This window comes from Pleurodeles waltl, chromosome 6, assembly GCF_031143425.1.
Source record: "Pleurodeles waltl isolate 20211129_DDA chromosome 6, aPleWal1.hap1.20221129, whole genome shotgun sequence".
Lineage (NCBI taxonomy): Eukaryota > Metazoa > Chordata > Amphibia > Caudata > Salamandridae > Pleurodeles > Pleurodeles waltl.
Window position 1 is genome coordinate 1,523,370,440 of NC_090445.1, and position 20,396 is coordinate 1,523,390,835.

A 20,396-nucleotide genomic window follows, 5' to 3' on the forward strand; every position below is an offset into this window, starting at 1 on the left:
CAGCTCGCAAGAGGGGAATATTAATAAAAGCTCTGCACTCCTCGCTGGATGCTTAATACTATAAGGCGGATTTCTCGTTTTGTAGAGGAAGTTCCAGGGGTGTAATAATGTCTGCGTTGTGGGAGGCTTACATCTTACATGTCAGAAGGGGCCTGCAGACATGTTGCAAAGAAATGAAAACAAGCATTTGCAATGCAACGGGTCTCGGGTTTGCTCATGTTAGAGGTGATAGTGTTGTAAACTCCTAACCCGACTATTCACCTATCGGCAAAACTGCATTTATGTACGTAACCCGAAAAAGTGCAATTAACTGTGTAAAGCGCTCGACTTCTGCCAAGCGAAATCGCGCTAGGAAAATGGGGAAAAAGTAGTCCATGAGCCGGACAGAAAACAGCCTCGCATGTTTTCTGTACTTGGTTGAGGCGCTCGAGGAGGGCTAGCCACCGGAAAAGGCATGACGTATGCATGCCTTCGACTAATGAAAGCAAGCAGATTTTAATAGGCAAGCCCACGAACCAATGAAAAACACTGACGTGACATCGACAGGGCTCCAAGCCCTTTTCTAATACCTAACTCGTCTCGCTGCGATACGCAGGCTCGACCCTAAAAAAGAATAACTCAAAAGGTGCAAGGAGAGAGATAAAGAGAGTGGCTGAGGTCTGGTGTAAAAGAGCAGCAGTGCATGATGGAGTTGCTTCTTTGGGGCCTTACTGCTAATTTAGCAGATTATACTTAGGCCCAAAAGTAAGGATGGCCTGGTGCCATCTAATGGCACATTAGTGCAATTTTGCTGACGTTAATGCGGTGTTAGGTTGCCAAAAACACCACACCAAATCTACAAAGTGGTGCAATGCATGCATTGTGCCACTTTGTGACCCTTTGCACCACATTACACATGTGCCATGCATAATGTATGCAAAGGGGGCGTTCCGGCGCAAGAAGGCCCACTAAAATGGTTCAATGCAACCTACAAGATTACTTTGTGCTATTTTTGGTGTCATTTTTAAAACCTGCTGAAAGCCCATTGGAATCAATTGGCCTCCTTGGGCTTTGCTTCACTAGCATCAGAATTGTTTACACTAGTGAAGCAAAGCTAAAAAATGCATCAATAGTATAAAAAATGTTGACGCTATTGGTCCTAATACCACCATGGTGCACTGTGTCTTATGTACGGTGCATATGGTGTTAGTGGGGGCAGGAGGGCGCAAGAAAAGTGGCGATCATGATGTGAAGTGACACTTTTCTTAAATCTGGGCCTTAAAGGGCACAAAAAATGTCAGGACTCGAGCCGTTCAGCTGGAGAGGTTGAAGGAGGCAGAGCTGGATTGGCTCTTTCCCTGCTACCGAGAGCCTCTCAGGGAAAGGAGGTGGTGTCTCTGATGTGGGGTGGGGTGGGCCCTACCAATAGCCCATCTCTAGCAAGATGATGTGCATACTAGAAGCCAGTTTCACTTCCTTGACACTGCTACTCCAGTGCCAATGTACTGAGCCTCTAACCTAAGCACTGGAGAAGAACTTTACATGCCTACAGCTCCTTTTGGTATGAGCTCCTGATGCCAGAAACTGACCTCTTTACAAAGATCGCTGTAAAATTCTGCAAACTTTAGTTTTTTAAATTTCTTTTAAATGACTTGAACCAATGAAAGATAATAGACCAATACTTATAACGTCTTATTCAAAAAGAGCCCTGCAACACACTATTACATGAATAGCAAGCATCAGTAAAATAAAATGCATGATTTAGGAAATTAGCATTTTGATCCTGTAAATATTCCAGAAACCTGAATATTACAGCTCCCAGAGAACTGCTGCCTGTTTAAACACATGCATCCTAAAGAGCATTAGTAAACTGTACCTGATGCCACTTGGAGCTTTAGGTCTAGCTGTGGCTTTCACATTTTAGGAATAATTCTGGGTAGGTTTAATTGAACTGTACCACGCATGCAAAAAAGTACACACAGCCCATGTCAAATAGAAAACCTCCATCTTGCCATAAATTACTGTCCATTGTGTTACCCATAGTTTTTTTGTTTCTTTTTTTAAGCCTGGGATTAGTCATCCCTGTTTGCAGTGTTTTTGATAAAAAGCCAGAACTGGCTGAATGTGTCATATGTGACATGCTGCCACGTGGCAGCTGAGCTTACATATTCCCTCATGCTGCTCATGTATCGCCGATTGGGAGATAGGCTTTTCTGCTTATGTGCTGTGGTATTCTACATCTTTTAGTGCAAGATGTTTGCATTGCAGCTGCCAATACTATAACTCTAGTGAGGATGGGTCTAGTTACTCCCTTTTCCCGTGGTGAAACACTTTAGTGAGGGATGCTTGCGATGCTCACTGTTTCAGGTAAAATATGCTGTATGAGCCAGATATTTACATCTGCTGCACTAGTTTTCATCTTTAGTGTGAGAGAAGCTTGCGCAGCTGCTGCCTCCGCTCGACTTGTTTTGCACGGGAGCTTTGCACTGCTGCTCACTGTCATGCTCAGTATGTTTTAGATCTACAGTTGATTTGCAAAGCTATTTTCTATGCTGTGTTCCTTTTCTGTGTGAGGAATGCTTGCACGGCTGCTGCTTGTGGTGTGCCTGTTCGCTGTACTTTACACTAGTGCTAACCAGTGCTTAATTTGAGCCGGTGGTTTCCGGTGTTCGGCACCGGCACTTAATTTCTAACACCGGTTCTTATGATAGTCAACCACATGGTGGCGTTTTTGTTTTATTTAGAGATGGGCACAACAACAGTTGTTTATTAAAGCAACATTCATTAAAATTACTAATGCCAGCCACCCTAGTCATTCTTATAGCTTTGGGGGCCTGAAATAGTCTGTATAGTCACACCTGCAGAGGTAGGATGGTTAGTAGGTGTGTCTGTACTGTCACAGCGGCATTGGCCAGAGAAATGCAGACGGGGAGGATAACATTGTGAACCCCCTATGGGGGCTCACTAACTCCTGCTCCAGTGACAGCTGTGGTATTCTTGTCGGTTCCTTAGCCGCTGCCTGCAGTGACAATGGTGTTATCCATCCCCTGTCTGCAGTGACAGTAGCTGTATCCCTAGGGGTTCATTTACTCCTGCGCCAGTGGCCTCCTTATTAGGGCCCTGGCACTTCTTTTCTTACAAATTAAGCATTGGTGCTATCAGTGCTGTATCTGTTTTCTTTGTGAGGGAATCATGCACTCCTGGCAATAACATACCTGTTTTGTCTGTGTTTGTAAAGCTTACAAATCTGCTACCTTACTGGTACCTGATGTGGGTCTGCGAAATAAAGGTTGCAGTGCTGCTACCCATGAGTTACTTCCTGTGAGTGTGAGTAATTTTATCTTCTCCTGTCTGTGCTGTACCTTTTTTGAGAAAGATTCTTGCACCGTTGCTGGCTTTGCTATTTCATCCTATTGCAAGTACTTAAGTGAATCCTATGCTCCCTAGATGTGATCTCATTAGTTAGGCAAACGGTCATAAGTGTCCTACTTAAGAGGCAGACCGGGCACAACTGAGGGTGTGGGCCTGAGGGGGAGAACTCAGCATGCTGTAAAGAAAATTAGTGATAAATAAGGGGGAGTAAAGCAAAGTAACAGTGAAGGACAAAGATCAATGAAGAGATGGAAAGCTAGGGTATATGAAAAAAAGAAAAAGAGAGAAGTGAAGAAAGAAACGAAAGGGAAAGATAAATATATAAGAAGAGCAAAAGGATGGCAAAAACTAGAATGAGAAAGATAGTGGGTGATAAAATGAAGAAGGAGAAAAAAATAACCAAGAAATCAAGATTGGTCTGGAACATGCACACATAGAAAGGAAGTATCAGGAAAAGAACACAAAAGTAAGGGACGGAAGGATAGAAAGAGTAAGTTAAAAGGTTGAAGAATGGCAAACGTAGTACGAGCTGGAGATTACAGCTGAGAGACAGTGCAAGAGAGAGAGGCAAAAAAAGAGAGCTATCCATTGCAAAGTGGATAATGAGTTCCAACTGGATGGTCATGGATGTAACCCGATGAGTGGTGTAATGGAATGGAATGGAAAAGAGAGATGGCACAAGTGGAAAGTGAGGTAAGAAACAGAGAGTTCAGTGAGATGAAAGAAAAATGAAGAATGTTATGCAGATTTGTAGAGTGCACTATCATCCAGGAGGGTATCCTGTTGCTGAGCAGGTGTGAGTCTAGTCACTCCGAGGGCCTAGTGGGACTACTCAAAAAGCCAGGTATTCAGATCTTGCAAAGTTCAGGAAGAGAGGATAAAAGGAAACGGTGAACGCAAAGCTGGAAGATGTAAGTGAGAAAGTAAGAGAGCATGTGAGGGAATAAGAGAAGTAGAAGTGAAATAAACCAACGTCATAAGAGTCTAACAGTTAGAAATTGTTAAACGGTGAGGTGGTTAGGAAACCTGGATTGCAGAAGAAACAACATTACCAAGGTAGAAGTGGTGATGAAGTACCATTTTGTGATGATAGTGAAAGAATGAAAGGAATGGGTCAGAAAGTAAGAGATGAAGTGAGCAGATAGAGCTACTTAGTGGTCAAGGATAGCATTGCACATGAAGCACGTGAAAGGGAGAGTGAATGGTATAGAAATTAGAGATCATGTAGTGTAAAGGTGATAGGCAAATTGGAGGATGGAGTGGAAAACGAAAGTTGGGGTCCAAGTGAAACTGGGGGAGATAGAAGTGAGTGTGCGATATGCAGCAATTTAATTATTTAGAGAATGAGAGTGATAGAGTAAGTAGCAAACTGGCACAGATAGAGTGATTCAACGAGAGATGGCATTACAAAGCAATTGGAAGAAATAGAGGAGTGGGTATATATGAGAGAACAGGAAGTGGAGATGTGAGGTAACATGGTTTAGGCACGATAATTCAAGACATTCATTTGAATGAGAAGGGGAATACGGATGAAATGGCTATAATAGGAAGACAGACATGGTGTTAGGAGGAAAACTGGGAGAGGGATGAGAACGGATGGAGAGGAAATAAAACTGGGAAAGATAGACTTGAGAATGAAAGTGCTAAGGTCATGTTAGAGAGAGACTTAATACATTTGTAAGGGGTAAAAGCAGTGGAAGGATGAGAGGTTGGGTGTATGTTCAAAGCAGAAAAGGTGATGAAAGAATGAGAGCTAGAGAAGAGAGGCTGGCTGTGAAAGATGGAATTTGGAAATGTGAGCTATAAAAAGGAGCACGCTTCATTGGTGCGTTGCAATTTGATTTTGCAATAGTACCAAAGAAGCACTTTTTGTAACTGTTGTCTTTGATAGGCTGATATCCCTTTGTCTATGTCCTGTCACCAAGAATTTCTACTTTTTGAGCCACTAACCCCCCAATTTTCCAAATCAATAACACAGAAAACAATTTTTGAAATGACCTGATGTCTCCCTGACTGCAGAATATTTTGATTTCCTTCAAGCTAATTTTATAACCAACAATCCCGTTGATATCTAGGAAGTAGTTTACAAAGATGAGGTGGTTGGAAACAGCATGTGACAGAGTAATTGTATGTGTGGTTCCTCCTCATTGTCTTGCAGGAGAGCTCCCTAAGGGTTTGTTAACTCATTGAGATGCTCTTTGCACCTATGAAGTGTTTTGTTGTCTTACAGCAGGTTTCCTGGGAGTCTACTTGCCTCTTGTATCAGGAGAGGTTTTCTTCCATACAATCCTGCGTTCCTTTGTCACAACAGGAAGTTGTGCCACACAAAGGATGTTAGTTTCCAGAAAAGAGTGCAATGGCACATTAACTGTTCTTTTTGTGCCCGTGGGGTTAGAAAATAAATATAGACGGCAAGTTCACTGGAGCTGCAGGAATCACTTTGTAAACAACGACAAATTTCTGCCTCAATTTGTTGTTAAATTGTATCTTCTTGATCAGGCATGCAACAAAAGTTTGAGTGAATAAACTATGCCTGTGTTTTTTTTAAATTAATTTGTATTTCACTTCAGACTAAGGTCCTCATTTAAGACAAGAACAAATTGCCCCGCAATTTAGATTCCACAGGGATATAATTAAGAATTATAAGCCAGATGTACTAAGAGTTGGTAAACAGAAAAGTGGATGCAAATTGCACCCCAATGTTTTGCAAATTTATTTGATTTTGTGAACTGACCTAGGTACTATTGAGTTAGTTTGCAAAATCACCATTCAAAGTGGGGCACAATTCGAATTGCCTAGTTACTATTCTTGTGGTAGGTCATAAAATGGAACACTCTCAGATTGGATGCCATCACAGGAAAGGTGTCCCACTGGGGTCAGCAGACCACCATGCCTGTGATCACATTTAAATAAAGTATTTCTTTAATGCAACAAGTTTCCTTAATGAAAACGGACTGCATAAAAAACACCTATAAAGGGGAATGAGTCCCGGGGGAAAGGGGGTCGTTCCTTTATGATAATAGGTTACCACCTACTTTGAGGAGTCAGTAACCTATCCATGGTTTGCAACAGAAACTGCAATCACAAACCATTGATACATAGCATTTTGAATAGCATTTGGAAGGATGCCTTTAACATGCCCTTTCCAAATTGCAATTCGGTATTCATTTGTAAATCTATATTGCGATTCAGTAAGCACTTACTGCATTGAAAAGCAGGTTTAGAACATACTAAAAAGAAATATAGCAGTTACGAAGCCCTGTGATTTCCTGAATCACAGGGGTTGTAACCGCTAAATTACTTTGTACATCTGGACCAATGTGCATACAATTATCTTTTCGTGGTGTTGACAGCAGTCTTGTGATACATTTTAAGCGCACTACTTGTGTAGTAATACTTGAAGAGACAACAGCTTTGCCAAGGTTCCCAGGTCCATGCATGGTTAGCTACTTTATTCTGGGTTTTAGTTTTTTTCTTTGAATTCTGAGACTTGTAATCTTGTTTATTCAATTATAGAAACTAGGCTGAGAGTCCCATAAGTCATAGACAAGCACTTGCAATGCAATAGGTCTCACATTTGCTTGAGTTAGAGCTTTTGCCATTGTATATTCATAACTGGACTTTTCTTGCCACATAAATTGGTCAACCCTGACTCATATTTTCATATTTTTCTGCCATATAATGCCAGTGGCCCAGCATTTAAATAAAACACTTCCATTTACCTTCTTCCTCTATCTGCAACAAAAATTGAAAATGTTGCCATTTAGCATCCTAATTTAAATCTGCCATGCTAATCCCAATAGAATACCACTTTTACCACCCCACCATCAGAGTTGCTGGCTAGCTAACACAATTTCCCCAAAAAAGACACAAGAAAGCCACGGAGAAGTAACCTGAGAAATAAACTAGAAGGGTCACCCAAACATATCAAGAGTGTTGAAACTGTCATAGTGTAATAAGGATGTTAAATTGGCCTGAATTATGGTCATAATTGTAATAAGGAGAGATGATTGAAACATATACAATTACCATATAAAACTTTATCCGAAATAAACGTTTGGCATTAGACTGTAATGCTCAAAACAGCCCCTAGAGTGTACCATAGCAAAAATATCATTTGTAAGAAACATAGGGGGTCATTCTGACCCTGGCGGTCATGGACCGCCAGGGCCAACGACCGCGGAAGCACCGCCAACAGGCTGGCGGTGCTTCCATGGGCATTCTGACCGCCGCGGTCAGAAACGGGAAACCGGCGGTGTCCCGCCGGTTTCCCGCTGCCCCAGGGAATCCTCCGCGGCGGCACTGCAAGCAGCGCCGCCATGGGGATTCCGACCCCCTTCCCGCCAGCCTGGTTCTGGCATGGGCACTGCAGGGGCCCCCTAACAGGGCCCCACATAGATTTTCAGTGTCTGCGTGGCAGACACTGAAAATCGCGACAGGTGCAACTGCACACGTCGCACCCCTTCCACTCTGCCGGCTCCATTCGGAGCCGGCATCCTCGTGGAAGGGGGTTTCCCGCTGGGCGGGCGGGCGGCCTTCTGGCGGTCGCCCGCCAGCCCAGCGGGAAACTCAGAATGACCGCCGCGGTCATTTGACCGTGGTGCGGTCAATCGGCGGCTCCCGCCAGGCGTGCGGTTACCGCCACCGGCGGGAGTCGGAATGACCCCCATAGTCATGTAACCATATTGTTAGCCCCTAGAGGGGATAACCCCATGTAAAAACAAACAGAACAACATAATGCAGTGTAACGAAATACTTAGCCCCTAGAGGGTGTTTTTAGGGCTAGCAGGCCTACTGCAATGATATTACAGACAACGTCTTTAAAACAAAACTTCTCCCAGCTGTAAAACAAAAGTTGTAGCCATGAGAAATATTAAAAGACACTGAATGGCGGAAGAAGTTATTATTTTGGAATCCCCACTAACCTAGTGTGGGGACCCAAAGATGATGTAGACAGGAAGAGCATTTTGAAGGTGGTCCCCTTGTCCTAGGACCACCATCGGCTGAGTTATGAGCAAAAACATTTTATAAAAGTAATGCCATATAAAGCATTATGGGGTTCGTTTTTGTGCTGCAAATATTATAGTATGTTGACCGCAATGCTAAGAATACCCCTAGAAAATACTGCAATTAAAAATAGCATTTAGAAGAAACACAATCCTGTAACCAAACAGTCAGCCCTTAAAGAGCATAACCCCATGAAAATAGAATGGGAGAAAATAATACAGTGTAGCTATATATTTAGCCACTAAAGTGCATTGCATGTTTTCAAGGCTAACAGGACCACTACAATGATGTCACAAACAAAGCCTATAAAACATAATATCTCTTAGCTATAAAACAAAAGTTCCAGCCATGAGAAAGCATTAAAAAAAAGATAATGAATGGTGGTAGAGGTTATTATTATGGAGTCCCCACTAACATAGTGTGGGGAGCCAGAGATTGTGTAGACAGAAAGAGCACATTTTGGCCAATATTTTGAAGGTGGTCTCATTGTCCAAGGCCCAATAGAGGCTGACTTATGAGAAAAAATGTTTTGTAAAAGTAATGCTCTGCAAAGCATTACGGGACAAGTTTCCGTGCTACGAATATTTTAATATGTTGTTATGACTGTAATGCTTCAACAACCTCTAGAAGACATCACAATGAAAATAGCATTTGTAAGAAACATGGGCATGTAACTATATAGTTAGCCCCTAGAGAGCATAACCCTACAAAAACAAAAATGTCAGAAAGTAATGCAGTACAAACCATATATTTGAGCCCTAGAAAGCATAGCGCATTACATATATTTAGGGCTAGTAAATCTATAACAATGATATGACACAAAAGACCATAAAAACACAAACTACACTCAGCTATAAAACAAATGTTTTAGCCACGAGAAAGCTTAAACAGATACTTAATGGTGGGAGAGGTTATTATTTTGGAGTCTCAACTAACATAGTGTGGGAACCCAAATATGTTGTAGACAGAAAGAGCACATTCTCGTGAACGTTTTGGTGGTGGTCCCATTGTCCTAGGGCCACCACAGGCTGAGTAATGAGCAAAAATGTTTTGTAAAAGTAATGCCCTGCAAATCATTATGGGTTGAGTTTTCCCGAGTGCAGTGAATATTGGAGTATCGGCTCTCCCGCTGTGCAGAGAGAGTTGCTTTAGCTTTGAGGATTTCTGTTTTACATAGAAAATGTCAAGTGCTTTAAGGGGAGAGCCACAAGAAATGACTCTGATTAGGTAACTGTGAACAATGTAACCAGCACTACAATATGGACGATCGAGTTCACGCTGTTGTGCCTATTCGCACTGTGAGCGGCATGGCTGGCATGCAGCAAGAAGAGGAGAGACAAAATGGATAGTTTTCCCGCACTGAAAAATATTAGCAATTGTGCAATAATCCATGTAACAGGGGCAGTATACAAGGCGTGACAAAAACGGCCTCAAGTTGGGACAAATATAAAGCATTTACCAATGACATTAAGGGATTTTTGAAAGGCAAGCCCAGGAACGAGTGAAACTGATGGGCGTGGTTAACAACCCACAATACTTACAACAGGTCAAAGCGCTTGCGTGCTCGACCCAAAAAAATGTGGAGTGGTGCAGCTCATCATGTATGGATCTGGGAAACTTGGTAGCCGTAAGACATGCATTTTTATCACTGAAGTTAAAAACTATACAAAGTAAAATGTAGGAAAATCAGGTTTCCTTGTGTTATGAAGTTATGATTCTTTGTGTTGCTTGCATTATGATATAAGAGCTAACCATCTACACAAACAAAAGTTTGTGTTATACAACTCTGTACTTTAAAAATGGGGAAATGTCATACTGTGCAATCTGGAGCTGAAACAATGGCCAGAGAAGCAGAGACAAACTCTAATCTCTAATTCTAAGTGGAGCAAGGCTTTAAACATACTGCAGCATTATGTACTCTCATGTTTGCTTCCTCCCTCTCTCACACACTCTCCTTCCCACTTTCTCATACCATTCTTTCTCTCACTCACATTCTTGTCCTTTGTGATTCTTTTAGAGCAGCCAACATGACATAACACAATGGGGGTCATTACGACCTCGGTGGTCTTTTCAAAAGACCGCCGAGGCCGCGGGAGACAGAATACCGCCATTGCCGGCGGGATTTCTGTCTCCCTATTATGACATTTCCGCTGGCCCAGCGGACGGTAACAGTGTTACCGTCCGCTGGCCCAGCGGAAATGTCACATCAACATTGCAGCCGGCTCGTAATAGAGCCGGCGGCAATGCTGATGTGCAGCGGGTGCAGTAGCACCCATCGCGCATTTCACTGCCCGAAATTCGGGCAGTGAAATGCGCGACGGGGCTATGCCTGGGGGCCCCTGCACTGCCCATGCCAAGTGCATGGGCAGTGCAGGGGCCCCCAGGGGCACCCCAAACCCCCTTACCGCCGGCCTTTCCATGGCGGTGTGTACCGCCATGGACAGGCCGGCGGTCGGGGACTCATAATCCCCAGGGCAGCGGTGCTGGCACCGCTGCCCTGGGGATTATGACTGCCAGGCGGAATCCTGGCGGGAAAGTGGAGGGGCCGGCGGTATGACCGTGGCAATTCCGCCACGGTCATAATTGCTGGCGGAACACCGCCAGCCTGTTGGCGGTGTTACCTCCAACATACCGCCGGCTGCCAGGGTCGTAATGACCCCCAATGTTTCTTCTTTCTCCTTTTCCATACTTCCTTCTTGTCCTTTCCTCTTCTGTTTCCTGCAGCGCTTAGAAACTGTTTTGGAACATCATAAGTGCTATGTAGGTCAACATCATAGCATTTTGTTAGCTTCTTCTGTCCTCTCTACATGCACTTTTCTATTTCGCTTGATCCTCCATTCCTTATATTCTGTCCCTTCCATGGGTCTCCTTTGTCCTCTTCCTCAATCCTGTTTCTTAGCAGTGACGTAAAATGTATAGCTTGAACACATTACACATAAGTCATGCTGATGTACATGAAACACACTTGACGTGATCCAGCATGAGTTGAGTTCTCTCCTACTTGTATCCCACCAGGTTCGAGTTTGGGCAACGAGCATAAAGTGATCAACGTCATCATTCCGGAGCACCGCGCCCACTTTTTCCAACAGCTGGGCTACATCCTGGCAACACTTCTGCTCTTCATCCTCCTCCTCACCATCGTGGTCCTCGTCACCCGGAAACGACAGAAGAGAGGTGAGTGTAGATGTGCACGCTATCCTCCTCACCTGGAATGCCTGTCACCTACGGCTCTCACTGATGCTAGCTACCACCAAAATTGTCTTTCTAGAGCTGGTTCCGGCTTGGTGCAATGGGAGGGCCATACTGTCAAAGCCTGCCCTAGGGGTTCTGTAGAGGGGCACTCTCTGCAGGGGCTTCAATAGAGTGGCACACCCTGCTGGGCAGCCTATAGTGGGCACCCTCGGCTAGGGCACTCCATGCAGTGGCTTTTGTAGCGGGCTAGACTCCACTTGGCTACTGTAGAGTGGCATTCCCAGCTAGAACTTATGTAGTGTGGCACTCACTTTAATTTCTCCTGTACTGTGGCTGTCCCTACTCTGCAGGGCTTTCTACCGGGTGGCACTCTCAGCTGGAGGTCCTGTAGTGTGGCATTCTCAGCTGGGGCCTGTGCAATGTGACACTCTCAGCTGGGAATTTTGTAGTGTTTCACTCTCTGCTGGGACTTCCGTAGTGTGACCCTCTCATCTCTGGCTTCTGTAATGTGTCACTCTCAGCTGACGCTTTCCTAGTGTGGCACTTTCTATCGGTCAGTCAGTCTAACCGTCTGTGCCTATGATTCACTTGTGTCACTATGCATATGCGTTCATGTTTCGTTCATTCTCTCATTCATGACTTCCTTGTTCTAAGGACCGTTTCGCTGGACGGTCTGATGTCATGATACCACCACCTGTCAGACCTTCAGTCTTTAACATGCCTGTGTTTCTATGACTGTTTACCATCTCAGTCATTATGTAGCCTTTTCTCCTCCAGACAGGCTACTCTTAGGCATTCTGTCTTCTGTGTATCTTACTTGTTCTGTCCACTTTCCATCTCTCTTCTGATTATCACTGCATTAGCTCTACTCACATAGTTGGGCTCAATACTAAATATTTGATCAACCTAGAGCACAACAAAGAAGGGCAGGTTTGGGGTACCAACTATTTGGGGCAGCATCAGCGAGCTGTGGGATAACAGTGAAGGTTGGTGGACTGACCAAGAAGTAATCCATATGGAAATAGGATAGCAGTCACTGTAAAGGCACATAGGGGGTCATTCTGACCCTGGCGGTCATGGACCGCCAGGGCCAACGACCACGGAAGCACCGCCAACAGGCTGGCGGTGCTTCCATGGGCATTCTGACCGCGGCGGTACAGCCGCGGTCAGAAACGGGAAACCGGCGGTGTCCCGCCGGTTCCTGCTGCCCCAGGGAATCCTCCACGGCGGCGCTGCAAGCAGCGCCGCCATGGGGATTCCGACCCCCTTCCCGCCAGCCTGGTTCTGGCGGTTTTCACCACCAGAACCTGGCTGGCGGGAACGGGTGTCGTGGGGCCCCTGGGGGCCCCTGCAGTGCCCATGCCATTGGCATGGGCACTGCAGGGGCCCCTAACAGGGCCCACATAGATTTTCATTGTCTGCGTGGCAGACACTGAAAATCGCGACGGGTGCAACTGCTCCCGTCGCACCCCTTCTACTCCGCCGGCTCCATTCGGAGCCGGCATCCTCGTGGAAGGGGGTTTCCCGCTGGGCGGGCGGGCGGCCTTCTGGCGGTCGCCCGCCAGCCCAGCGGGAAACTCAGAATGACCGCCGCGGTCATTTGACCGCGGTGCGGTCATTCGGCGGCCTCCGCCAGGCGTGCGGTTACCGCCGCCGGCTGGAGTCGGAATGACCCCCATAGTTATCAACATTGGAGCAAGGGCGGTGGCACCGGGGGTCAGGGGTTGTAAGTAACAATTGCACCCCAATTATGACTGTTATTTTACTATGATAATCAGGGTGAAAAGGGTTTTTTCCTTGTTTGTATGAGGACTTGCTATAATACTTTACTACACTACAGCCTGCGGCACAGGGTACCTTTACAGCTAATGCTTCTATGTACACAGGTTACTACATAGAGGTATTCACATGGACACTGGGTAGCCAAGCTTCGGGTCCAAAGAGCACTGAATAAAGACCTGTGAAGCTCAGACAAATTTTGAAAGGTGATGTCTTGAGCTTGGAGGTTGCTAAGGTTAAGGGTATCGCAGCCAGGGCAGTAATGACATGTCGTAGAGAGCATTAAGGATCCACCAGCTAGGCATGTTATAGATACAGTGTGGTGGCCACAGCGCTTTATACCACCAGGACAGCATGTTTTACTTAAGTATTGAAGTCTGGTAATTGTAGTCTTGGTTTTATCATAGAGCCAATTTGACTGGATTGTCGTATTGCGATGCTCAGAGAAGGAACCTCCGGTGTCTCGGTGAGATGGTTTTACCTTGACGGCCTAATGTACTCAGTACACTACCCCAAGTTAGATCCCCGCAGCTAAACCACAGAAAAGGAAGAGGACAAAGGGATAAAAAAGGATGATGAAAACTTTTCATTGATGGGAATCCCTTTGACTAATTTTAATCCTTTTATTTCCCATCTAGGCGTTGGCTATAGTGTGAAGAAAGCAGATGAGTAAGTAAAAGTGATTTTCTTTCTGATATGTATTAATACTTTATTAAGGGGTTTTGTAAAGCGCTGCATGTTACCTTGTGGTTGCTTCAGAGAGCTAACAAAAGACTGAGGTGCTCATTTCGAGTCTGGTGGTCTTGAGACCGGCAAACTCCAGGTGGCCATCCAACCGCTGCGGTATTGGCGGTCCAAGCCGCCACATTCCGATTGCGGCCAAAACGCAGTGGTAATACCGCCGACACCGCCACGCCAGAGACGGCCTCCAGCCTGTCTGTCCCGGCAGTTGTAATCCACCAGGGCAGCGCTGCAAACAGCAGTGCCCGCCAGATTACGAGTTCCATTCTGCCAGCCTTTCCATGGAGGTTCACACCACTGTGGAAAAGCTGGCGGAATAGGGGTGTTGGGGGCCCCCCATGCAAAGCACCGTCACAATTGGTGCTGCTGCACCCGCTGCACTGCCACATTGGCGCAGGCTAGATTCTGAGCCAGCGTCAATGTTAAGGCCCTCTTCATCACAGGGCCGGTGGGCGGAAACAGTGTTTTTGCCCACCAGCCCTGCGGTGAAATCAGAACACGGCGGTGTCCTGACGGCACAGCGGTCAGGTGGTGGGTTGAGTTTGGCTGGGCAGCCTCAGCCGCCCGCCAAACTCAGAATGAGCACCTGAGTTTCGTAATATTAGCAGTCACACAGTCAGGTTATGAAGACAGTTTTTTTAAATGACTGGTTGGTTTTAGATTCATTTTATTCAGTTAACAGGGCTCTTTTGCCCAAGTGCTGCACACAGAACGCAGAATTGCTACCAAAAATCACGTAAGGATAGCCCGGCAATGACAACATGCGTTGAAAGGAAAATCTGACAGAAGACCGAATTTCTACTGAGCTAAGCCTGAGCTTCCTAATGAATGCTGTCCCATGATATTGAAATATATGCACATGTACAACTATTGTAACAATGTCAATCATCATCAATAAAGAAACAAAGTATTGCACAAAAAGGCAGTTGCATATTGAGCACCCTTGTTACACACATTCTATTCTGTTTCCACTCTTTAGCTGACCGTGAATGTGCTGCTGTTCTCTATTAAACTTAGAATGCATAGCGTCGCTATCCTTGCATCAAAATAGTACAACAGCTGATCACAACTAAAATTACGGTCAACACACTGGATAAACACTGCAGCATGTAGGGAAGGAAAACTCGATTCTAGTATGGCAAAATCAACTATGCCAGACATTCCTTAATTTGTAAAAAAACAAAAGAGCCCTAGTCAGTAGGCCAGTTCCGCCTACACCGCCTATTGCTGCTGTCATTGCTGCCAGTTACAGTAACAACACAACTAATAATATCTGTTGCACTCCTGCAAGTGTGACAGTTCTGACAATTTTAAGGCCCCAAAGCAAAATGAATGCCTTGTCGGCAGGTATTAATCATTCCTAATGTATATTTAGTTAATCAACAACTGTTGTTATGCATGTTTCTGCATTATACAAACAGCGCCGCCATGTGGCAGACTATCATAAGTGCTGGTGCTGACAATTAAGTGTTGGTGCTGACAATTAAGTTCCAGTGTCAAGCACCGGAAACCACAGACTCACATTAAGGGGGTGATTCTGACCCCGGCGGTTCACTACCGCCGGGGCCAGGTTCGGCGGGAGCACCGCCAACAGGCTGGCGGTGCCCCGCAGGGCATTCTGACCGCGGCGGTTTGGCCGCGGTCAGAAAGGGAAAACCGGCGGTCTCCCGCTGGTTTTCTGCTGCCCTGGGAATCCCCCATGGCGGCGCAGCTTGCTGCGCCGCCATGGGGGATTCTGACAACCCATGCCGCCATCCTGTTCCTGGTGGTTCTCCCGCCAGGAACAGGATGGCGGTATGGGTTGTCGTGGGGCCCCTGGGGGCCCCTGCAGTGCCCATGCCAATGGCATGGGCACTGCAGGGGCCCCCGTAAGAGGGCCCCACATTGTATTTCAGTGTCTGCATTGCAGACACTGAAATACGCGACGGGTGCCACTGCACCCGTCGCACCTTCCCACTCCGCCGGCTCAATTCTGAGCCGGCGTCCTCGTGGGAAGGCTCTTTTGCACTGGGCTGGCGGGCGGCCTTTTGGCGGCCGCCCGCCAGCCCAGTGCAAAAGCCAGAATCACCGCAGCGGTCTTATGACCGCGGAGCGGTGTTCTGGAGGGGGGTACTCTGGCGGGCGGCCTCCGCCGCCCGTCAGGGTCAGAATGACCCCCTAAGTGTTGATGCCAGAGTTTCTCAGTAAAGATAAAGGAGTCGTATGTGTTTTTTTTCCCAGGGTTTGCTGCTACCTTGAAACTTGTATATATAGGACCGCTAAGGTGCTAGCAACACTGGGTCAACGTTTCCATACTGCAACCAGTATCCTGTCCCATTATTATGAATTTGAAATTAATATTAACCCCCATTACAATCCATCTTTCATGGTTATACAGAGGTAATTTTCCACACCACAGTGATATTCCAGATGTGGTATTTGGATGTCTGGAAAATCACACTTGTGCATTGACCACTCTTTCCCTGAGGAAGTGACTTATAGCCACAAAACATGTATTGGCTGTTCTGCTTTTATATATTCGGGATTCACCAATGAAATTTTGGGTATGTATTTAAAATATATTTCAATAAAAAATTTAATCAAGGAAATTGAGTGAACTGATGCCTATATATATATATATATATATATATATATATATATATATATATATATATATATATATATATATATATATATATATATATAAAATATATTTTACCAAAAGTTTAATTACCTTTTCAGTTTCATTACCTTTTCTGTCTTCCAACACAGGCCTTTTTCTCCATAAACTTTTTAGTCAAATGTGGGTTATGTCTTTTCTGAATATTCCATAGTTTACGGTACAACAGACAGCAGTCTAATGTTCGAATCCTATGTATGTCATCCAGTTTTAAACACTCCAGGACGACTTCCCTATTCAAATAAGCCATGGGATTGGATCAGATAAATCCATGACAACATTGATGCCAATTTGATCTTTTTTTCTAGTTACTCAAGATTCAGTTCTTCATGGCAGTCAAAGAAGATTGTACTGGGAGGCAACATAATCTATTTCCTTTGATTTGTAAACTAGCAGCATTTCTAAAACCCCAAACCCTTGCGTTGGATGTTACCAAGAATATATATTAGTTAGAATAAACCATATTCATCCGTTTAATTGGTTTATTGACTTTACTTGAGGCAAAGCTGAAAGTCGTCCCAAATATTTTATATATGTCAGTCTCCAGAATTCCAAAATGTAGCATAATCTATCCAAAGGTAAATCTAGATATGTAAATGTAGGTACCTTCGCTGAGGTTTCCCCCTTTATACAAATAGTTTTGTGCTTGCAGGTTTTAGGACCAATGGTAAGTATGAAGGTTTTAGTAAGTCTATTGTATTTCTACTCACTTGGGTAAAACCAGATGCAGTGTGGATTTCCTGTATCAGTGGCGTGAGTCTTCAGTCCGATATCTAGGGTTGCATTCATGGTGTATACAAAAATGTGTTCATGATCAACCCTTGTTGGTAAGTTTAATGATATATTCACTGAAAGTCTTCTGACTGCACTTGTTCCAGTGCTCACAAACCTTATTTGAGATGCAGTCTAGGTAATGTTTGCAAGTATTCACATTCAATAAAGTGATCCACATCACATATTGGGTTGGTGGACTACACATGCCTGCCGGCGAAGAGCAGGTGCACTCTCATCCATGTAGCACAGGTGCTGTTTCCAGAGCACACGTCTTACCTGACTTTCATTGCTCGATCTTGAGTTGTTGAACGTCACTTGTATATTTAAGAACTGGGATTCAATGTCTTAGAACTAGTCATCATGAAAGTGTAGATCATTTTCAAATTAGCAAGGCAATTCACCCCATTTAGGAATAATCATGCATCAACAATTTAGAGAATTCCAAAAGAGTTTTCTGTCTGTCATTACATAGATAACATGTGTAAGGTATGTAATATAGTTTTTATAGGGCTGTCCTAGGCCTGGCACACAGCAGACTTGGACTCTCAATGTTTAAATGATGCTTACATTTGGAATCACATGTTTAAGTTGTCAGAGTCGGATATGGTGCACTGTGTATAATGTTGTTTCTTTCTACAGCTTACATACCTGATTGCTTGCTAACTCAGAAAGCCATCTTCCACTGTATCCCTAAAATCCTGCATGAAAAATTTACCTTGACCTACTTCCAATTGATTCTCCTCCATTCTTTTTCCAGAGTAACCCTCTTCTTAACTTCCATTCTCTGCATGTATTCTATTACTGAATATATACACATCCCAGTTTTACACCTGACTGCTATTGTCTCTCATATTGTAATTCTGCAATTGGCTGATACTTCATTTCCTGGATCACAGCGCCTCCTCTTTAAAACCCTAACCTAACATTACCTAATCTCCACCAGACTATCTATCCCCCCAATCTTTCACCTGAAACCACATAACCCCCACTAATGATCACAGTTAATTGGTATTAATATAATCTATCATAAAGTAACTGGAGTTAATGCATGCAATTTTTTCTTGATCACATTTGACTAATCATAATAAACACTGGATCAACCGCAAACCTTGTGTGTCAGCGTAATTTACAACTCGCCATAAATCGCTTCAACCCCTCATCAGAGGTAGTAAGTGTTGTATAAATATAGTACAACACAATGATTTATATGCAATGTAATAATGGTGCTACACATAGAGGAAGTCAGATCCAGGGAAGATGGAGACCATACTCAGGAAGGATGTAACAGATTTGTTTCAATGCGCAGTTCCCTTAAGCAGGTTGGGGTGAACCTCTATTTGGCCAATTTGGGATGTCAGGATTCGGGAAGAGACTGAATGTTTAAGAGTCCACTAGATTAAAGCAAATTATGCATTGTTTAATACCTGCTTTCCTCTCCCTGTATTCCTCGTTTCCATAGTTGTCAAGCATTCTGTCAGTCAACTAGTAGTGAGACTATCACAACACTGTATAATTTTAACTGTTGCTTGGTTTATGTCTTTCAGCTTTGAATGACATTTGTGGTGTGTGCTTTGAGTATTTACGTGAAATTTCGTGAAAATTATAAAAATAATTACTGTAATTATGTGGAATACAAAAAAAAGCCCGCTCCAGCGTTAAAGACCTGAGTCAAAGGGGAGGGACTTTAACAAGGGAGCAGGACTTTAATTGCTGGTACAGCCCTGCTACAAAGGGCTATAAGGCTATTAGAACAATCTGCCACTAGAGGGCAGAGAGGTCCTCACTGAGCCCGAGGGGATTAAAATCCCCTCGGGCTCCATGAGGCTTTTATTCACAGCTGTTGCTGTGAACAAAGAACATTGGAATGTTGAAGCTAGGGCTTTTACCAGCCAGTAAAAGCCCAGAGCACTCCATTGTCTGCAATGGAGCTCCCAGCATTCCAATGTTCTAATGGGATTTAAACCCAGCTGACTCCTTTCACCATTTCCAACCATTATACACCCCATTCTCAATAAAGAGCACAAATCAATGAAAGGCGAATAAAATTAAAAATGCATGGCATGAATGAGATATCAGAGCCCTAGAAAGTCCAAACATGCCATAAAGAAAACTGACTCCCAATCTGGAACATTTCTTCTAGAAGAATCCACATGAAATGCAGTCTATGTTCCATCTTAAACCCCGTTATAAATGAAAACTCTTTGTTGTAGAGGGAATATCAAAACTGTTTGACCAATGATTTAGGAAGGGGGCTGTATAGTAAGGGTGGTTAAGTAGCCAAGAGTACTGGCCATGGGTGACAACCTTTTGAGGCTACAGGAAGTTGCCTTAGGGGTATTAATATGTACAATAGTATGTGTTATTAGCTTTCCTAGAGCTTTTAGTTCTCCAAGATTTTCTAATATAGTAGCAGGCAAAGGGACATTACCAAGACCATAGCTCTGGATAAGGAAAGCATAGTCAATTTCTAGAAACACCAAGGCCCATATTTATGAAAAAGTGGAGCATCAGAGCTGATGCGTCACCTTTTCTTCACGCCACTTCCAGCACCTAACAACACCGTGGTTGCTCCATATTTATAATTAGGCACACCATGGCAGTCATTAGCACAATAGCGTCAAAATGTTTGAATCTATGTGGTGCTTTGCTACACTAGCTTCAAAACTTTTGACGCTAGTGTAGCAAAGTGCAAGGAGGTCCATACGTTTCTATGGGTGAGTCATTTTATAGCCTGCTCTGAGCAGGCATTACAAATGAAGCCAAAAATGGCACAGTGAAATCTGTTAAATTTCAATGCTCCATTTTTGCAGGCCTACTAGGGCTAGAATGCTACCCTTACATACGTTATGCCTGGCACAGGCATAATGTTGTGCAAAGGGTTACAAAGTGGCGT

General features: G+C 44.3%; 1 protein-coding gene across 2 annotated transcripts in view; it reads left to right on the forward strand.

The window, feature by feature from the left end:
* Positions 1–20,396, forward strand: part of MXRA8 (matrix remodeling associated 8) — a 121,076-nt gene that overhangs the window by 83,544 nt on the left and 17,136 nt on the right. For both annotated transcript variants that reach the window (XM_069241066.1, XM_069241065.1), the window contains exons 5-6: positions 11,374–11,532; positions 13,968–13,998. In XM_069241066.1, coding sequence (XP_069097167.1) covers positions 11,374–11,532; positions 13,968–13,998 — 190 coding nt within the window. The remainder of the gene's footprint in view (positions 1–11,373; positions 11,533–13,967; positions 13,999–20,396) is intronic.